The sequence below is a fragment of the Culex pipiens genome, chromosome 2 (genome assembly GCF_016801865.2).
Source record: "Culex pipiens pallens isolate TS chromosome 2, TS_CPP_V2, whole genome shotgun sequence".
NCBI lineage: Eukaryota > Metazoa > Arthropoda > Insecta > Diptera > Culicidae > Culex > Culex pipiens.
The window spans coordinates 72,687,433-72,705,650 of record NC_068938.1 but is presented as its reverse complement, the minus strand read 5'-3'; the positions used below and the strand labels follow the sequence as shown (position 1 = coordinate 72,705,650).

The 18,218-nt window shown below is 34.4% G+C and overlaps 1 protein-coding gene across 1 annotated transcript in view; it reads left to right on the top strand.

Annotated features, from left to right (window-relative positions):
• The first annotated feature begins 2,500 nt into the window (after positions 1 to 2,500).
• Positions 2,501 to 18,218, top strand: part of LOC120423216 (protein piccolo-like) — a 69,703-nt gene continuing 53,985 nt past the window's right edge. Inside the window, exon 1 of the mRNA XM_039586954.2 lies at positions 2,501 to 3,302. Coding sequence (XP_039442888.1) covers positions 3,286 to 3,302 — 17 coding nt within the window. The 5' untranslated portion in view covers positions 2,501 to 3,285. The remainder of the gene's footprint in view (positions 3,303 to 18,218) is intronic.

The following is an 18,218-nucleotide window of genomic DNA, read 5'->3' as shown; positions in this document are numbered from 1 at the left end:
CCTCGTTTCATGCTATATCAAAACCGGACTCATATTCGGATGCTCTGGAATGTCCCCTACAACTTTCCCGAAAAGAGTATGGTGCTAGCTTGCCACTAAAAAAAGATACAGCGTGTTCAAAACTCGTCTAAAACGTGTTTTTTGCTCGAAAATCACGTTTTAGACGAGTTTCGAGGACGCTATATCTTCTTTCAGGAGCAAGTTAGCACCATACTCTCTTGGGCATCCGAACATGAGTCCGGTTTTGATATAGCATGAAACGTGGATTTGATAAAAATCATAATGAAAAAATATGGTTTTCTCCATACAAATTTATATAGAAAATTGAATCGCTTTGCGCAAAGTGAGGACTAAACCAATCGGTCCCAAACTTTGGGGAGTTGTTTAGGGACCCAAAAGGAACTGAAAAAGTGCTGTGCTGGAAAATTGATTTTTGATGTTGCACCCTATTGGGCCATACAAAAATGCAGAAATTTTTATGACCAATAAACCCTCAGACCCCTGATGGCATGTTTTACCCTCTTTTCGATTGTGTTTTTCATGTATTGATATGTTTTGGTGGAAAATAAATGCAATATACAAAAAACGACATCAGGGATACCCTCTGACTCAATTCGTTAGGCAAAAATAAATATCTGTGCCAATTTTAAGCCAAATCGGTTAAGGTTTAAGGGTCGCTTTTTATCGATGAAGTTTATATGGGGAAATCGCAAAAATGTATGCAGAAAAACTAACTGAATCCACCTATGTGGTTGGTGCCTTCCTCACTCTTTACAAACAGTGGGTGACATGATGGTACACATACATTTGAACACAAATTTCATCTATTTTTTTAGATCCGGAATAAAAAAGTACACAAATACCACTGAAGTGGTCATAACTTGAGACAGGTTTGCCAGATCATCAATGTTTTGGACAAATTGGAAAGGGTTTTCAATTACCTTACCAACGATGGGTCGGAACTACTTATCGAAACTTCAAACAATTCAATAGCAACGTATGGGACCCTAAACCGAGTCTAATGCGACTTTCTCTACAACTTTACCGAAGGGTGCAAAACAATCCGAGTTGATCCTGATTTTTGGTGATTTTTTTAGTAAAAAGTATTTTCTTATATACTTCCTACATACCCCTTGTATACTTTCAAGAACATAAGCCGATTTCTTATCATCGCGTTGCTAATAACTCCTCAGGAGTAACTCGGATCTTCTTGCACCCTTCGACAAAGTTGTAGGAAATTGAATTTCCTAGAAGAATCTCACACTTGAGCAATTTTGGGCGAGTACTGCACTGCCCCCGATCGCATAAATGTCCCATATGCATTTTAATCGATTTCGAGTTATTGATGCAGTTTGGTTCAAAATCGTGTGCTCTTTCAAAAGATCCTATAACATCCAGTACTTTGTTCTAGAAATCAAGAGGAAATCCAGTTTTTTTTCACGAAAACTTAACACGTAGTCATATGTATGGAACAAACTTCGAATGCGTTTTTCTCAGCTTGTTGTTTTTGCATATGGGACATTTATGCGAACATGGACAGTGCACCACCTGCTGCCAAAATCCTGAAGCGATGTTTTCCCCCACATTTTCGCGATTTTCCCCATATAAACTTCAACGATAACAAACCATAGCCTTAAACCATAGCCGATTTGGCTAAAAAAAAGGCATAGTTTACTGATTATTATCTAAAGAATCGAGCCAGGGGGTATCTCTTAAGATTTAACAAAATTTTAAATTTTTCTTGTCACTCTACTGAATTTGCATTTCCAGGATTAAAAGTAAATTGCCAAAATTTAGAAACGGAAATTTCAATTTATAATTGATTTTTAAATTAGAAAAAATAGGTTTGCTTATTTTTGTTAGGCCATTACGATAATTTTAGGATAGCCTTGACAAATCACATCACAACATTAGAAAAAAATATTTTGTAAAACATATTTTTGTTATTTCAATCATGAGCATACAGTGAAACATAATTGAAATTAAAAATTTCTTATAATTTTTAAGATATTTATTTAAAAATTAGCCTTTTTTCAATATTTGAGTAGGTTGTTAATAAAAACTAGAAAAAAATGCTGGACCTGGAATCGAAATCGAAAAATTATTAGAAAATATAGTAGTGATTTAGAAAATTAATTTTGATTTCTTATAAACACTCTAATAATTTGCACATTTTGCGTTAGTTTTATCTAACATTGTTGAATCAAAGAAAACTCTGACATGTACTGTTTCCTCCCTACATTCACACAAGTTCTGCCCATAACACTAGAATACGACAACCAAAGTGTACCCGAGAACGTCACATCGCAACGTCTAGGTTTGGGTTTAATCTTAAAGTTGTGTGTGGACGCGGTCAACTGTCGACAGGTTGTGGTGGTGGTGGTGTTGGTGATGTTTGACAAAAACGGTGGGCGTCCCGACGACGACCACGATCGGCGATCTCGACTCGGGAAACGTCGTCGCCGAGTAGGAAAATTCTGAATTTTCTCGTGCAAATTTTCCACCCGACCACTCAGTGTGAGTTGGACGATGGAACGCGTAACTTTAAGCCTGTGACTATAGAGCAGCAGTGTTGTCGGGTTTTCTCACTTTATTTTTTAATTTTTCGTTTGCTGTCTATTGTTCAAATATTGTCCTTTTATGGGAAATATTGCGCTCAAACGGCGAGTAGACAGAGAGGAACCGACAATCGCACAACAAAAGAAAGAAAAGTGACCGATTTCGAGCAAAAAGAGAAAAGCAAAACAACGGAAGATCCTCATCGAATGAAGAATGATAATTGCACCACCGGCAGCGATCTAGAAGTGTTCAAGGTGTGAAGTCAACAAGAGTATTCAAAAAGTGTTTAACCCCCCGTTAAAAAGAAATAGAAAAAAAATCTTCCCCCTTGAGACGAGCACGCCGACTGATTTATGGAAATTATCGTGAATTCTTTCAACGAGTGAATGAAAAACCACCCCAACAGTGTTTCTCAAAAGTCTCACACTCGGTTTAAAAGTTCAGTTACATTGGATGGTGCTTGAGTTTTTACTCGACAAAAGCGGAAGAGGAAAATCGTGTGTGATCGAACGTGTTTGTGTGTGTGTGTGAGTGCGTGCCCCCGCTGTATGTGTGTACGTAATTAAATTAGTCGCGAAAATCAAAGAGCAGAGTGATCATCGCGGCCGAGAGGACCTCTCACGAAAGAACCGCACGAACCTTTGCGCGTGAAAAAAGCAGCAGAAGCAGAAACAGCAGACTGATCAGCAAAGGCGGCGGACGAAGGATTATAAATCTCGCCGGAAAATGGACAAATCTTCAAGGTAAAAAAGATTACGTTTGATTTACTGTCAAAACTGAAACGGGACGACTGGCTTCAAGGCTGTGGGGTTGTGCAGCACGAGAGTGACATCATTTCTGAAAGTGAAAACTTGTAAGGGTTGATGAACCTGGCAAGGTTTCCAGGAAAGTGATCTACATATTTTAAAATATTTAGTGGACGATGGTTATTAAGAAATTTAGATCTAAACTGTTGCGAAATTAGCACAACTTTTACATTTTATTCAAGATTTTGCTATTTTTTTATTATTTACAATTGGAATGTATTGAAAACTCCACCCATCTATTTCCAAATTTATTGTTTTTTACTGCCTTCAAAACTACTGCTCTATTCATACTATAGGCCCCCGCCAAAGTTGAGAGTACAGACATATATATGAGATGGGATGATTATTTAAGATGAAACGGGACGCCCGTTCAACTGAAATCAATTTCTGAACTCGACAGAAGGCTTTGCTATCTTTATATCTATCGTCTGCAAAAGAAAAAAAAACTTGTTTAAGTTAGGTAAAGGTGCTTTCAAAAACACGAGTCGTGGTTTTGATATCCCTTCCCGTTTCACCCTAAGTACAGCAATTTTCAACACCAAACAAACACTCAAAATGTTAGGCCTTTATTGAAAACTCTGTTTCGCAAATCATTTGAAGTTTCCATACAATTATCAATGAAAAATGTTTTTATTATTCTCAAAAAAGCTAAAAATAACAAAATTCATGAATCTGGCCTATATGAATACGGTACCGATTAGGGTGGTCCAAATTCGGGCTTTTTTGGGGCTACCCCCTGAAATCAAAGATTGACCCATAACTAGGCTAAATTCCAAATTTGAACTCATTCTGACCACGGGAACCAATCCCTCCAATCACTTGAAGAAAAATCCTAAAAATATGATGTCTTCGGGAAAGTTGTTCAAAATTTAATGAAGGTTCTACATCTGAGAATTGATAAAGATTGGACGACTATTGCGCCCTCCACAGGTAAAAAACTGAAACAGTTGCTTTTCTCCATACATTTTGACGATTTTCCCCATACAAACTTCAAGCGATTGGAGGGAGGGGTTCCCGTGGTCAGAATGACCTCAAATTTGGAATTTAGCCTAGTTATGGGTCCATGGGGTAGCCCCAAAATAGCCCGGATTTGGACCACCCTAGTACCGATGTAAATCGTTGAAAACATAAGCAAAAACATAATTTTCCCGCACATGTTTGTATAGAAGCTTCAATCGCTCTGTGAAAAGTGGGTTTCAGCCATAGAGCTGAAATATCTATGAATTTATTACACCATAAATGTAACGTAAGCTCAATTTGTGAAATAAGTATCAAAGAATATAAATCAAATAAAATCTAAAAAAGCAATTAAAAATAAAAGGAAGAGAAAAGATACCGACAAAAAATCGTGCGATCTTTTCAGAGTTCATACTGTTGAAAATATTGAACTAGACACGCCCTAATAAAAAAAAATATTTTAAAAAATCACAATTGATCCAAAGATAAATTTTGGATCTTTCACAACATAGCACACAGTTTTCAACGAAAAAACGAAAATAGTTTATGATCTCAACAAATCATCCTCTGAGTACGCAAAAATTGTTCAAGTGGAAAAAAAACCTTAAAAAAGCGAATTGAACACCAGTCTCCAATTATTTGTAGAAATCTTCTTAAAAAATCTTAATCTGGTAAAAATATTTTTTCTGTTGGTTTGAGCCACTTACCACAAGTTGTAAGGTTTTATGAAAGAAAGCAATTATATAAAAAAAGAAAGCAATTATATAATAAAAATATTTAAATCATATTCAACTGTACAGTGCCATCTGGTTTTGGCAACACGAATTTTTCAAATAATTCTGTTTGCCAAAAAATAACTTCAATTTTTTATTGATTATTATTGTGTGAAGTTTTAAATTGGTTTTCGATCATTAATTTGAAATAAAAATGAAGTAAGTCTCATTCATCAGTCATGTTTTACGAAAAGAAATGTGTCGAAAAGTCGTGGTGCCAAAAACGGGATGATACTGTGTTTTCAAATGGGTCAAATTCGATTTTCAAAATTGGATAATTATTTGCGAAGATTTGCCTTGAATTAAATACTCTTCTGATTGATTTAAACTAACCTTAATTTTTCAAGTTGCAAAATATCTTGACCAAAACTTTGTGAAATTTACCGATCACGTGAAAAAAAAAATAAAACCAACCCTAATATTTAAAAATGCCTTAACAGCTGTTTTTGTCTTAAACATTTGATACAGTAAAAAATAATAGAGATCAATCATTTTAGAGTGAAGAACTTTGCTGTAAACACTTAATCTATCAGAAAATCTCCACCCAAGATAAAGGCATTCAAATATTTTAATTTTTAAGTAGTTTTGGCAAAGAAGACAAAAATAATTTTAAATCACATTTTAGGAATTCACTCGATATTTTGTTGAAAAGTTGAGTGCCCTAAACAATAAAAAAAATACTTCTTTTCGGAAAATTTATACCTGTTAAAAAAAAACTTGCGAAATGAATAGCATAAAGACTTCAAGTTCCAAGAATTCCCGGTAATTTTACTAGGGCGTCCAATTTTCCCGGGTTTTGAATTTCCCGGGAAACGGGAAAAATATTTTTGGAATCCCGGGAATTCCCGGGATCCCGGGAAATTTTTGAATCAGTAATAAAATCTATGTTTCATTATACAGTATGTAAAAAAAGTATTTACACCCCTTGGGCACTATGCACATTTTGTGATGAAACATGTTAAAAATTTAAAGTTTGACAGGAACCTAGTACTAAGTTTTGTTCAGAAACTCATGCCAAACATTTTGCTACAAAAAGTTCATGAAAAGATGATTTCTATAAAAAGTTGTATAACAAATACTATTACGAAAATAAAAAAGGTGCAAAAAAGTTTGTACACCTTTCGAAAAATTAACATAAATAATGTTATTTGTTGACAAATCACCATAAATCCAGTCTCCCAACTCCAAATAGGCATCCTTGACTGATTAAAAAAATAATTTGGATTGAATATAAAGTTAACTAACTACTTAGGATAAAAGTTTATATAACTCTGGAAATTCTATATAAAACTTATCTAAACTTAATTTTGCAAACTTTTAATTCAACTAAATGTCAATATATTACCATAGAATTGCTAAATAAACATTTTGGAGTGGGTATAACACCGTTTTGGGGGTATTTGTATCGTTAGAATAGATTTTTCGTTGGAATTTCGTACCAACCCGGAATTACGTCGTAGGAAAATCCGCCGGCATCCGAACCGGTCCACGATTCACAAGTCAACCTATGTGGAATCGGAAAGGGCATAAAATTTCTGATCTTTTGATACTCATACATCTAGGTTTTCTTTAAAACCTACGTTTTTAAATACCTGGGCAAAAAGTAAGTTTGATCCACGAGAACAAAAATTACGAAATTCCATACATTTTTGGCAGGTTGCTCAAACGAAACCATAACAACGTTTTTGCTTAGGTATTTAAAAACGTGGGTTCTATAGAAAACCTAGTTGTATGGGTATCAAAAGATCGGAAATTTTATGCCCTTTCTGATGCCACATAGATTGACTTGTGAATTGTGGGCCGGTTCAGATGCCGGCGGATTTTCCGACAACGTAATTCCGGGTTGGTACGAAATTCCAACGAAAAATCAATTCTATCGATACAAATACCCCCAAAACGGTGTTATACCCACTCCAAAATGTTTATTTAGCAATTCTTTGGTAAAATATTGACATTTAGTTGAATTAAAAGTTTGCAAAATTAAGTTTAGATAAGTTTTATATAAAATTTCCAGAGTTATATAAACTTTTATACTAAGTAGTTTGTAAACTTTATATTCAATCCAAATTATTTTTTTAATCAGTCTAGGATGCCTATTTGGAGTTGGGAGACTGGATTTATGGTGATTTGTCAACAAATAACATTATTTATGTTAATTTTTCGAAAGGTGTACAAACTTTTTTTGCACCTTTTTTATTTTCGTAATAGTAGTTGTTATATAACTTTTTATAGAAATCATCTTTTCATGAGCTTTTTGTAGCAAAATGTTTGGCATGAGTTTCTGAACAAAACGTAGTACAAGGTTCCTGTCAAACTTTAAATTTTTTACATGTTTCATCACAAAATGTGCATAGTGCCCAAGGGGTGTAAATACTTTTTGTACATACTGTATTTGTTATGTTTTCAAGCTTAAAATCATTGAATTAGCTTAATAATATCAAATGGTTATAATCCTCACTTCAATCTAAACAAAGACGACAGTTTTAAAATATCTTAAAGATTTTTTTTTGTCTTTGTGGTGTTTAGAATTTTATATCAACTACTATTTTTGATTCCAGTATGATTAATCATTTTTTTATTTGCGAATCAAATTACATAATTCTTGAGTTTTTTTTTTTGAAAAGGTCCAATAAGCTTTTGTTTTCCATATGTTTATAGGACCTATTCAAAAAAAACTTTGGAATTCTTTCATATTTTTTTTCTTTTATATATATTTTATATGACATGACTAAAACAGCTAGAAAACAAACAACGACAATAAATAAAATGATACCAGTCAATGTAAAATTTTAGATAAGTTTTGAATTCATTGTTTTATATAAAACATATTTTAAAAATTATCTTCAAGTTACTACCGCCAACCGAGGGAAAATCAGAATTACAGTCTAAATAGGTACAGGAGATTTGAGAGCAATACATTTGGAAGTACAAATTGTTTTGTTCTGTTACTGTTTCAACCGAAGTAGTCCAAAACGTCATGCAAATATTTTTTGCTTTAATAGCTGTATTTATTCGTTACATTTGTACGTATTTGCCCTAGATGCCGGTGTTTGATTATAAATAATTTGATATGAGATTTATTTTTTTTTATTTAAAATCGAAAATATACGTAAATATATCCAGTTTTTCAAAAAAATAAAATAATAGAGAAAAAATGTAAAGCACTAGGCATTTTGCGGACCTGGTAATTCAAATTATAATATTTTTTCCCTTAATGCCAATTTAATGCTGAGATTTGCTGAATACAAATTTTAATTCATTTTATTGTTCTACTATTTTCACAACCAAATCTGAATTTCCAGACCAAAATATGATTTTTTTTTCAATTTCGGGAATTCCCGGGACAAATTATAGAAAATCCCGGGATTCGGGAATTCCCGGTTTAGGAAAAATCCCGGGATTTTTGTCCCGGGAATTCCCGGGATGGATGCACTAAATTTTACGTTATAATTTTCAAGCGTTTTTGTTCTCTGGGTGAACATGACCTCATCTCTAAAAGCAGAGTATTTTGCCTTCCTCACCTTACTGAGGAAAGGCTATAAAATCACTCGAAAATTAAACTTCTTAATTTGACGTCCTAGACCCACCTTCACGTTTACATATCGACTCAGAATCAAATTCTGAGCAATTGTCTGTGTGTGTGGTGGGATGTTGATCAAAAAATTTGTACTGGGTTATCTCGGCATTGGCTCAACCGATTTTGTCTGTTTTGGTCTCATTCGATCCGTCTTGAAGTCCCACAAGTTGCTATTGAAAATTATAAAGTTTAGTTAAGTACCGTCAGTGGGGGTGACATTGGGTCTGGGGGGTGAGATTGGGTCAAAGTGATGTTTTACAGATTTTACCATTTCTCAGGTTATTCTCAATGAAACTGAATTTTGTTAAAAGGGTTGTGTAGGGGACATCATAATCCTAGAACAAATCCTGTTACTTTGGCAGATGTCTGAATTTGGGGTACGTTTTTGTTAGAATTGCTCTAATATTTTTGTTAGAATTGCTCGAAAACTACCCAAATGTTTGAAAATCTCCACTTCAATAAGATTCCCTCGAACAAGAAACACTGTTGTATGACTTGTTTTTACCATATCGTTGTATTTGAGCATCATTTTAGCTTTATTTGACCCAATGTCACCCCCTCTAAGGGCTGAGATTGGGTCAATTTTCAAACTATTCGCATGTAAAGTAATGTTCATCAAAATCCACCATATTTTGGGAGAATGTTAGTAAACTATCTAAGAACAAATCTACGTTGAAAGATTTTCGAAGTTATTAAAATTGTATCATTTGTCGACCCATAGTCACCCCCACTGACGGTACTTCAAAATTTATGCTAAAAAAACGATTTTAGCAAGTCCGGAAGATTGTAAGAAAACCCACCATGATATACATTTTTAGAAAGGTATTTAAAAGAACTTTCCAACGAGTTCAAAAGATTGAAGATCTGACAATCCTATCAAAAGTTATAAGCACTTTAGTGTTATTTATGCACTTTTCGGAGGCCGGATCTCAGATATTTCGATGAAAACGTTGTCCGGATCTATCATGCGACCTGTCGTTAGATAAGCTATCAAAAGACCTTTCCAACGAGTTCAAAAGATTGGAGATCTGACAGAGAGAGCACATAAGTGCCCTGAATTATGAAGATCTAACTACCCATGAATAATGAGTCAAATTGATAGAACACTGAAAGGTCCGCCCTTTTGTGTCATTTTGGATAGCATTACCCTTTAAATGTTGGGAAGGCACCAACCACATAAGGGTGGATTAAGGGGTTACATACATGTATATTGGCAAAAAAGTCAGAGGTTAGTATGAGCACACACCTCAACTTTTTTTAAATTCTTTTTTCACGTCATTAAAATATACATTTTCACCTACTTTCAAAACAAATTTGAAGATATTTGGTTGCATCGTTGCCGAGATATAGCAATTTTAAGTTAGCAGTTTCAAAAAACGGGTGCCACGATATCTCAACACAGTCTTGACCAAATCGGCTCAAAATTTTGGTAGATACTTGTTAAACCGATTCTGTGTGCATGACGAAGCCCGATTTTCAAAAAGTTTATTATAAAAAAAGATAAAAATATTTTTGTGTTTTTCATATTAAAAAACCGTTTGTTTTTGATTTTTGTATTTTTTAAAAAGCTAATTTTAAAAATTGGGCTTCGTCATGCACACGGGATACATCTTGAGAGTCTTCACCTAAAATTTCAGCCAATTTGGTCCATCCCATCTCGAGATATCGTGGCACCCGTAAATCAACTCGGGGTTTAGAGAAAAACGCCAACAAAGTATGACAGTCCGCCTTGCGCATGGCAAAATTTTGAACTTAAATCGTCTCTAACTCAGTTTAATCATTAAATATCTTCATGAAACTTTCAGGAGTGATTAAAAATCATGTCTTGAGTGGATTTATCAAATAATCTATAATATAAAATTTTGTGATTTTCTACATGTATGTAACCCCTTAAGTAACGTTTTTTTTTATATGTTTGATGTTTGAAGGTTAAAAATTAATGCAACGTCATCAGTGGTGAACTTGGGTCTGGGAAGTGAGACTGGGTCATACAAAAAAGCTGAAATTGGTATAACTCAATATCACCCCCCGGCCCAATGTCACCCCTGATGACGGTATCTATGTTTTTATGGAATCTTTTTTGTTTACTTTCAATTAAGGTATTAATATTTTCCTTCCAACTAGATGAGCTGCGATCAGAGAAAAACTGTAATAAATAAAATATTGGTATTATCATTTCTTTGAAATTATGATATTATTATGAAAAACAAAGGAAAGGCTAATTGTATAAAATTTTTAAAAATCGGTCGTTTAATTTCAAATGCTAATGCTAGTATTCCTCACACCTCACAAAAATAAACATTTTATGTATGATAACCACAACAGACGATAAACAATAGCTCCTCGAATCTCAGCGCAATAAAATCGGACTAACTGCCAGTACACACCTAAAAATTATAGTAAACATCCAACATCTAAGTTCTAACCTACCGGCGGCCATTGATCGTGCGGGACACCGCGCGCCGGCCGTCAGGTTATTTTTGATCGCACACCCGTTCTCGCGTAACAAGAAAGTGTAAAAGTTGCGTAACAATTGTGTACTAAACTTCGCAGCATCCCCTTGCGAGAAAATCCCACTTCGTGCGTTTTATGTCACATTGAAGAAAGAAGAAGAAAAAAACGGACGCACATTCAGTATACGCGTATTAAATTACGTCCCTCTCGTGCCGTTCCGACAGCCACCGGGTTTGACCGACACCGCGATCTCGTGATCTTCCCGCCCCTCCCCAAAATCAGTCTCGGTGCGTTCGAATGAAAATTGAAAATTTTGCCTTCAGGTTTTCAGGCGTGAAAAACTGAGCTGCCCTCTTGAGAGACACACACACATTTCGGGTTTACACTTGTTGACGGCGATCAGTTTTTTTTTCATTTTCACGTTTGAAGTGAGGAAAATGAGGAAGAAGATTAGGCGAAAATTTATGAGAGTCAGTTGGGATTTTTTTTAATTCATTGATAGTGGGTACGAATTATATCGAGAAAAAGTAAGACAGTTGTAGACAGTTTTTCTTCTCGAATGAAATCGCTTTACAGGATTTTTTTTCTTCCACCAGATCTGGCTGAAGTGGCTGAAGTTCACGGTCGGTCAAAAAACATCAACACATGAAATGCTTTCTACACACTTTTGATGAAAAACCTAAGATTTTGAGTAAGATTTGCAATTTTGTACATAATCTTTTTACTTGAAATTAACTTTAATTTAAAATGTTGGATTCTAATGATGTTTTTACCTACATTACAGATACACAATGTACATAAATATTTTTTTATAATTGTGCCATGCTCATTAGGACCTTTTTCCAGGTTTGTTTTGTATTGATGTTACGTCCTGCACGTACGCAATGATAATTTTTCACCAGATGACATTTACCTAAGTCAAACATTGCGTCTAAAATGGTTATTTCGCAACATGGAAGTTTGTCACCCAAAACGCACAAAAACGTACAGCAATTAAGTATTTTTAGCTGCCCAACGGTCTATACTCCACGCTCACACACAGTCCACCGATTGAGGCAAATAAAAACGACAACGGCTTTTCATCATTGGTCCCTCTCTCTCTCTCTCTCTCTCTCTCTCTCTCTCGCTCATGGGGTCGTGGGAAATGAATGGTCCAACGAAAGAGAAAATAATAATTTCATAATTTTTCCTTTGGGACGGTCGAACTGGTGGTGTTATGGTGGAAAAAGTTGGGTGATGAGGAGGACTCAAACAGCTGTTTTCAAATTGATTTTGAGAAGTTGTATTTTGAAAGGAAGAACGTCAAGAAGTAAATTTTTATGGTCAGAAAACTAAAACAAAATCGCAATGTAATTATAAATACAGACGGAAACTTATCATAAAATCTCTAAAAGCATTCAAATGAAAATGTTTTTCATTAAGGGTACACAGCACCTGGGTGCTGAATAGTGGTTCGCAAAATGACCTCAGTTTTGAACTGTCAAATTGGAACCAATTTACTGTTTGCCAAAAGTAGAAAGAATTGTTATCGATCATTAAAAACTGTTTTTTTTTTTGCAAGAATGAAAAATGTATGTGTATAGTTGCAGTCAAGAAATCTTAAGAAGGTTGAAATCGAGATTTTTTATAATTATGAATGGAAGTTGTCCATGGAGTCGATGCGGTTGTATCCATCCAGAAGCTGTCTTTATTGTTTGATTCCGTTTAAAAACCTGGTTTAGTGAAAATCTTCTCTGCTTGTTGGATCAGCTAAGCAAGAATTAACGACGTTTTTTCGCTGGACCAGGAAGAGCTGCAGGATTCCAGAATTAGCCAGGGAATTTATTTGCGACATCACAGAATGAAACTCTCGCCGCAGTTCTTCGTCACCCATTAAAAAGAAAAATATCTTCTAACCGATCGAAACGCGACAATTTTGTAGCTAAAAATGTCAAAAACTAGATAAAATAAAACACATACTACTGATTATAAAACAGCTGAGCAACTCTCTACGAAATCGGCCGATTTCGACCATTTTTATTTTTTGTATTTTTTTATTTGACTCAAATTTTGTGGGGGCCTTCCCTATGACCAAATAAGCTATTTTCCCAGCAATCAGCCCACCATTTTCTAATGACAATATCTCAGCAATTAATGGTCCGATTTTCATTGTTAATACATGAAACATTCGTGAAATTTTCCGATCTTTTGAGATATCGTCATTAGAAAAAGGTGGGTTGTTTTGGTGAGATTTAGAAAACTTCAATTTTCGTGTTTCTTTTTCTTAAAGCGGCTCTATCTCAGCAACCCGAGGTCCAATCTTCAATGTCTCTTAGACAATTTTATAGCAAATTTTCTGAACTTTTCAAAAAAAAATTTTTTTTTTTGGAAATGGTCACTCATGGTCACTATTTTTAAAAATTGAAAAACTGCAAATATTTCGCTAAAATCAAACTTTCGGTGGCTATATCTTGAAAACGGAGCCCTTTATCAAAAAATCTGTAAAGAACTTTTCGATTGCAAATTCAATTTTGCATTAAAAAATAATATCAAACTTGTTTTTGCATGAAACTTCGATTTTATCCAAAAATCACTAATTTTTCAAAAAATCATAACTCGGCGGCAGATTTTTTGACCATGTTTCTCTATGGCTCAAAAGTTGCGGATTTTTGTCCCCTAAAACATATCAAAAAATCTCGAAAATCAAAAAATACGTATATTGGGAAATTGAGTTTTAGTGAAAAAAAAGTTGATAAAAAAAATCTACAATTTTTTTCCGTGTACCTATTTTTTTCTCAAAAGTCCTCAACAATACCTACAACTTTGCCGAAGACACCAAATTGATCAGAAAATTCACTCAAAAGTTACAGCTGTTTGAATATTTACATACCATTTTTGTATGGACAGCTGCCAAAATTGTATGGAGACTTGTATGGGTGAACCAATGACACAAAATAGCATATTTGGTCATAGGGAAGGCCCCCACAAAGTTTTAGCCAAATCAAAAAATACAAATAAAATCCATTTCCGGTTTTGGTAGAGAATTGCTCAGCTCATTTACCAGTAAGAAAAAAGTCATGCTTGTGCTTGAACAGCCTCCTACTTTGTAGATGTAAACAAAGTGGAAACATTCGAAAATCACGTTACGCATTCTCTCTATTCCGTAGTAACAGTTCAATAGGACCAATCTGCGTTTGTAAACAAGCAGTCTATCCCCCTCTTACTTGACGTGAACTGTCACTTGAGCGAAAGGGATAGACTGCTTGTTTACAAATGCAGATTCGCCCTATTGAAATGATACTACGGTATTCAGCACCCAAGGAAGTTGTTGTCTTCTTATTCCAAATCTTATTGAATAACCAAGACCTTTTATATGTCAGGTGGAACGAGCCTACATGATTTCTCGGCAAATTATGCTTTAGGCTGGTACATTTTTTTAAATTTTGTTAGCTATGCTACTAACAAAATTTCTCAAAATAGTAATGAGAAATAAAAAGCTAAGTTTTAACAGATTTTGGGTCTTAAATTCGAAATTAGTAAAAAGATCAAAAAGCCTTTATTTGTTTTAAAATGAATGCTATTCTCAATTATTAACAATAGATTTTACAATAATCTAAAAATGTCAAAAAGGGGACTTCAAAAATTATAGGACACTTTTAGAGTTTAAAAAAAATAGATAGAAGAAAAAACTTTAGGGAAAAAAATGTTTTGAAAAATTATTTCCACTATTACCGATTTTGAGAAATTCAATACTTAAAAAAAAGTGCAACAAATAACGAAAATTCCTCCCATTTCACCTGTTCAGCTTTCGCTACCAGGTCAACGATTGCCCCATTTTTCCACCCGTTTGTGTAGGTATTTTGAGTGATGCGCCGCCGGGGCTGATGTAACGGACACACCGCGAAAATTGCGCACTCAAAACAAATCAATCTTGCGCTTAAATTGCGCGCGCCCATTGCGTAAGTGACGATGGAACCGATGGCAAAACGTTTGACATTTTGTTTGGCGCTTGGCCGCCCAGAAAACCTCCGGCTCCACTCCACTGACACGCTCCTGTCAGCGGCGCGTTGGCCGCGCCGGAGTTGTCAATGGACGACAACCTAGAAATGAAAAAAAAGTTAGTTATTCGAACGATTACCATCGCGAGTATTTTGGCGATTTTATTCTATTTGGTTCGCACCAGCGCAGCTGCCGGTGCCGTTTTGCGTGCTCTCATTTAAAAATACTTACTCTGGTGAAAAATTTCCGCTTTCTTCCTGGTCTTTTGTCTTTCTCATTTTTCTATTTTTCATTTCGTCACACGCGGGACGATTTTGGCGTTTTTTTTCCTGTATTTATTTGTCAGATTTATTAGTTCTTATTCTTTTGTGACTTTCCTCGATTTATACCCGTGCAATATGTTTCAGTGTGTCGCAGCACGTCAACTTTTGATACAATGAATGCACTCGCGCCACAAGTGGGCAGTGAGATGAAACCGCATGCGCGAGTGGGTGAGATTAAGATTTGCGTGGGCGCGCGCTTACGAGGTGTTTATTCGGAAATTATAATACCGCCTTGTGCCGCGGAATTTCAAACATTTAAATGAACATTTGTGTGATTTGTGCAAAGCATGGATTTTTTTTCTTTATATGGGATGAACACAATCGTAATCGAATAAATGCATTTTTGTGATATTCGTCATTGCATTATTTCTCAAAAATGTGCTTTAGATTCGTTGTAATGTAGAGCAAAGATTTGTGTTACTAGATAACAAAGGTATGCCAGTCAGTTACTTATCTTTGAAAGTCAACACTAGAAAATCCTACTTGCATGTTGAAATAAGATGACAAGTATGAAAAACTAGTGATTTTACAATTAGCCTCTTTCGTTCATTTAAACCCCATCCACTCTTACGAGTTGTAACAATTTTCAAAAATTAAACTGTCGATGTTTATAGTTTATAACAGGTTTTACCGATTAAATAATAGTGAGTTAAAACACTATTATGATTCAAGTTCCGTTTATCAATAATTTATCCAAGCACGAAGACATACTCTTAATTTTTTTTAAAGTTATGTAGGTATTGGTTATTAGATTTGTTTGTTTTTAAGGGGTTACATACATGTAGAAAATCACAAAATTTCATATTACAGAAAATTTATTGAATCCACTAAAATGATGATTTTCAATCACTCCTGAAACTTTCATGAAGATATTACATGATTAAACTGAGTTAGAGACGATTTTCAGCTCAACATTTTGCCTTGCGTAAAGCGGACTGTCAACTTTTCTGAGCGTTTTTCTCGAAACACAGAGTTGATTTACGGGTGCCACGATATCTCGAGATGGGATGGACCAAATTGGCTGAAAATCGTGGTGAACAATCTCAAGAACTATCCCGTGTACATGACGAAGCCCGATTTTTAAATTTTGCTTTTAAAAAAATACAGAAATCAAAAACTGACGATTTTTTTTACATGAAAAACACAAAATTATTTATATCTTTTTTTTTAAATAAGTTTTTTGAAAATCGGCCTTCGTCATGCACACAAGACCGGTTTAAAGAGTCTTCACCAAAATTTTGAGCCGATTTGGTCAAGGCAGGGTTGAGATATCGTGGCACCCGTTTTTTGAAACTGCTAACTTCAAATAGCTACATCTTGCCAATGATACAACCAAATGTCTTGAAATTTGTTTTGATAATAGATGAAAATGTATATTTTAATCCCCTGAAAACAGATCTTAAATAAAAGTTAGTTTATGCTCACACTAGCCTCTGACTTTTCTGTCGATTTACATGTATGTAATGCCAATGTTTTGAAAAATGTAATTTTGTCAGAGATCGAAAGACTCAAAAAAGACTTCAAAAGTTGTAGATTATGCCTCATAAGACCAGTAAAAAAAACAATAATTGAACAAGAATAAACTGAAGAAGCAGAAGAAAATCAAATTCAGATAAAATATTAACCCTCTACTGCCCAAATTTGTTTCGATGGTCATTTGAGCAATTTTTGTTAGGCCGTTGCAAATATTTTTCAAAGTTTATGTTTATGATTGGAAAGTGACAAGCAACAGTACGCCTGTAAAATGCATTTTAAAACACTTTTTTCATCCAAATGTTGAAACCTAGGCTTGTAATTTCAATTTTTATATATTTTTTTTATTTTTTGAATTGAAAGTGATGTTTGGCATATTTATTGAGTTTTAAATCTATTTTACCAAATATATAATATAGGATTTTACAAAATTTAAATGCTTTTAAGTATTACTTTTGCTAATTAAAGTTTCAAGTTGGCAAAATTGCTCTAATTCTAATATGTTCATGGCAAATTACCTGCAATGGTACAACACAAAAACATGATGTTTTGCTAGACTAGTTATGATTTTGGTGGAGTGTCTAATTGTTCCCCAGCTGTCTCATTGTGCCTGCCAAGTGCGTCTACAATGAGACAGTTAAATAACTGTGGCTGTATACGATCTCATATTTTGGTCAATGTTAGAACACATAAAAATACATAAAATGCAGCAAAAAGCTCATCAAAACATGCTGGTAAAAAATACAAAAATCGTTGAAAGTTAAAAACCAAATGTGTCTCAATGATGACTAGCCTACCCTACTGCATACTTATTTTGCATCAAAAATAGGAAATATTAGTGAAAAGCACAGCCAAAGTTGACCCTAGAAATTTTTTTAAAACATTGGCAAAGTCACTTGAAACAAGTCACACTTCCAACCCAAACATTTGCTAAAATTTCAAGAGTTCTTCTTTTCAATGCGTTTTAAAGACCCAATAAACCAAATTTTCAGTTTTTGCTTTTTGGGTGTTTTCAACACCCCTGACTCAAGGCGGTTTCAAAAACACCCAAAAAGCAAAAACTGGAAATTTGGTTTATTGGACCTTTAAAAAAAAAAACTCCAGAATTGATCTTTGGCGAATTTTCAGATCGAAGACCACCTTGAAGCTGGGTTGGGTTGTAGAGGGTTAAACCACTTTACCCCTGTCAGGCCTGATTTTTTTTAAATACTTTTAAATTAAATGATGGAAAAATAATTCTCGAAAATTATAGCCTAGTTTAGAAAATGTTGATTTTTGTGTCATACAAGACTCAAAAAAACAAAGCAATCCACTTTAA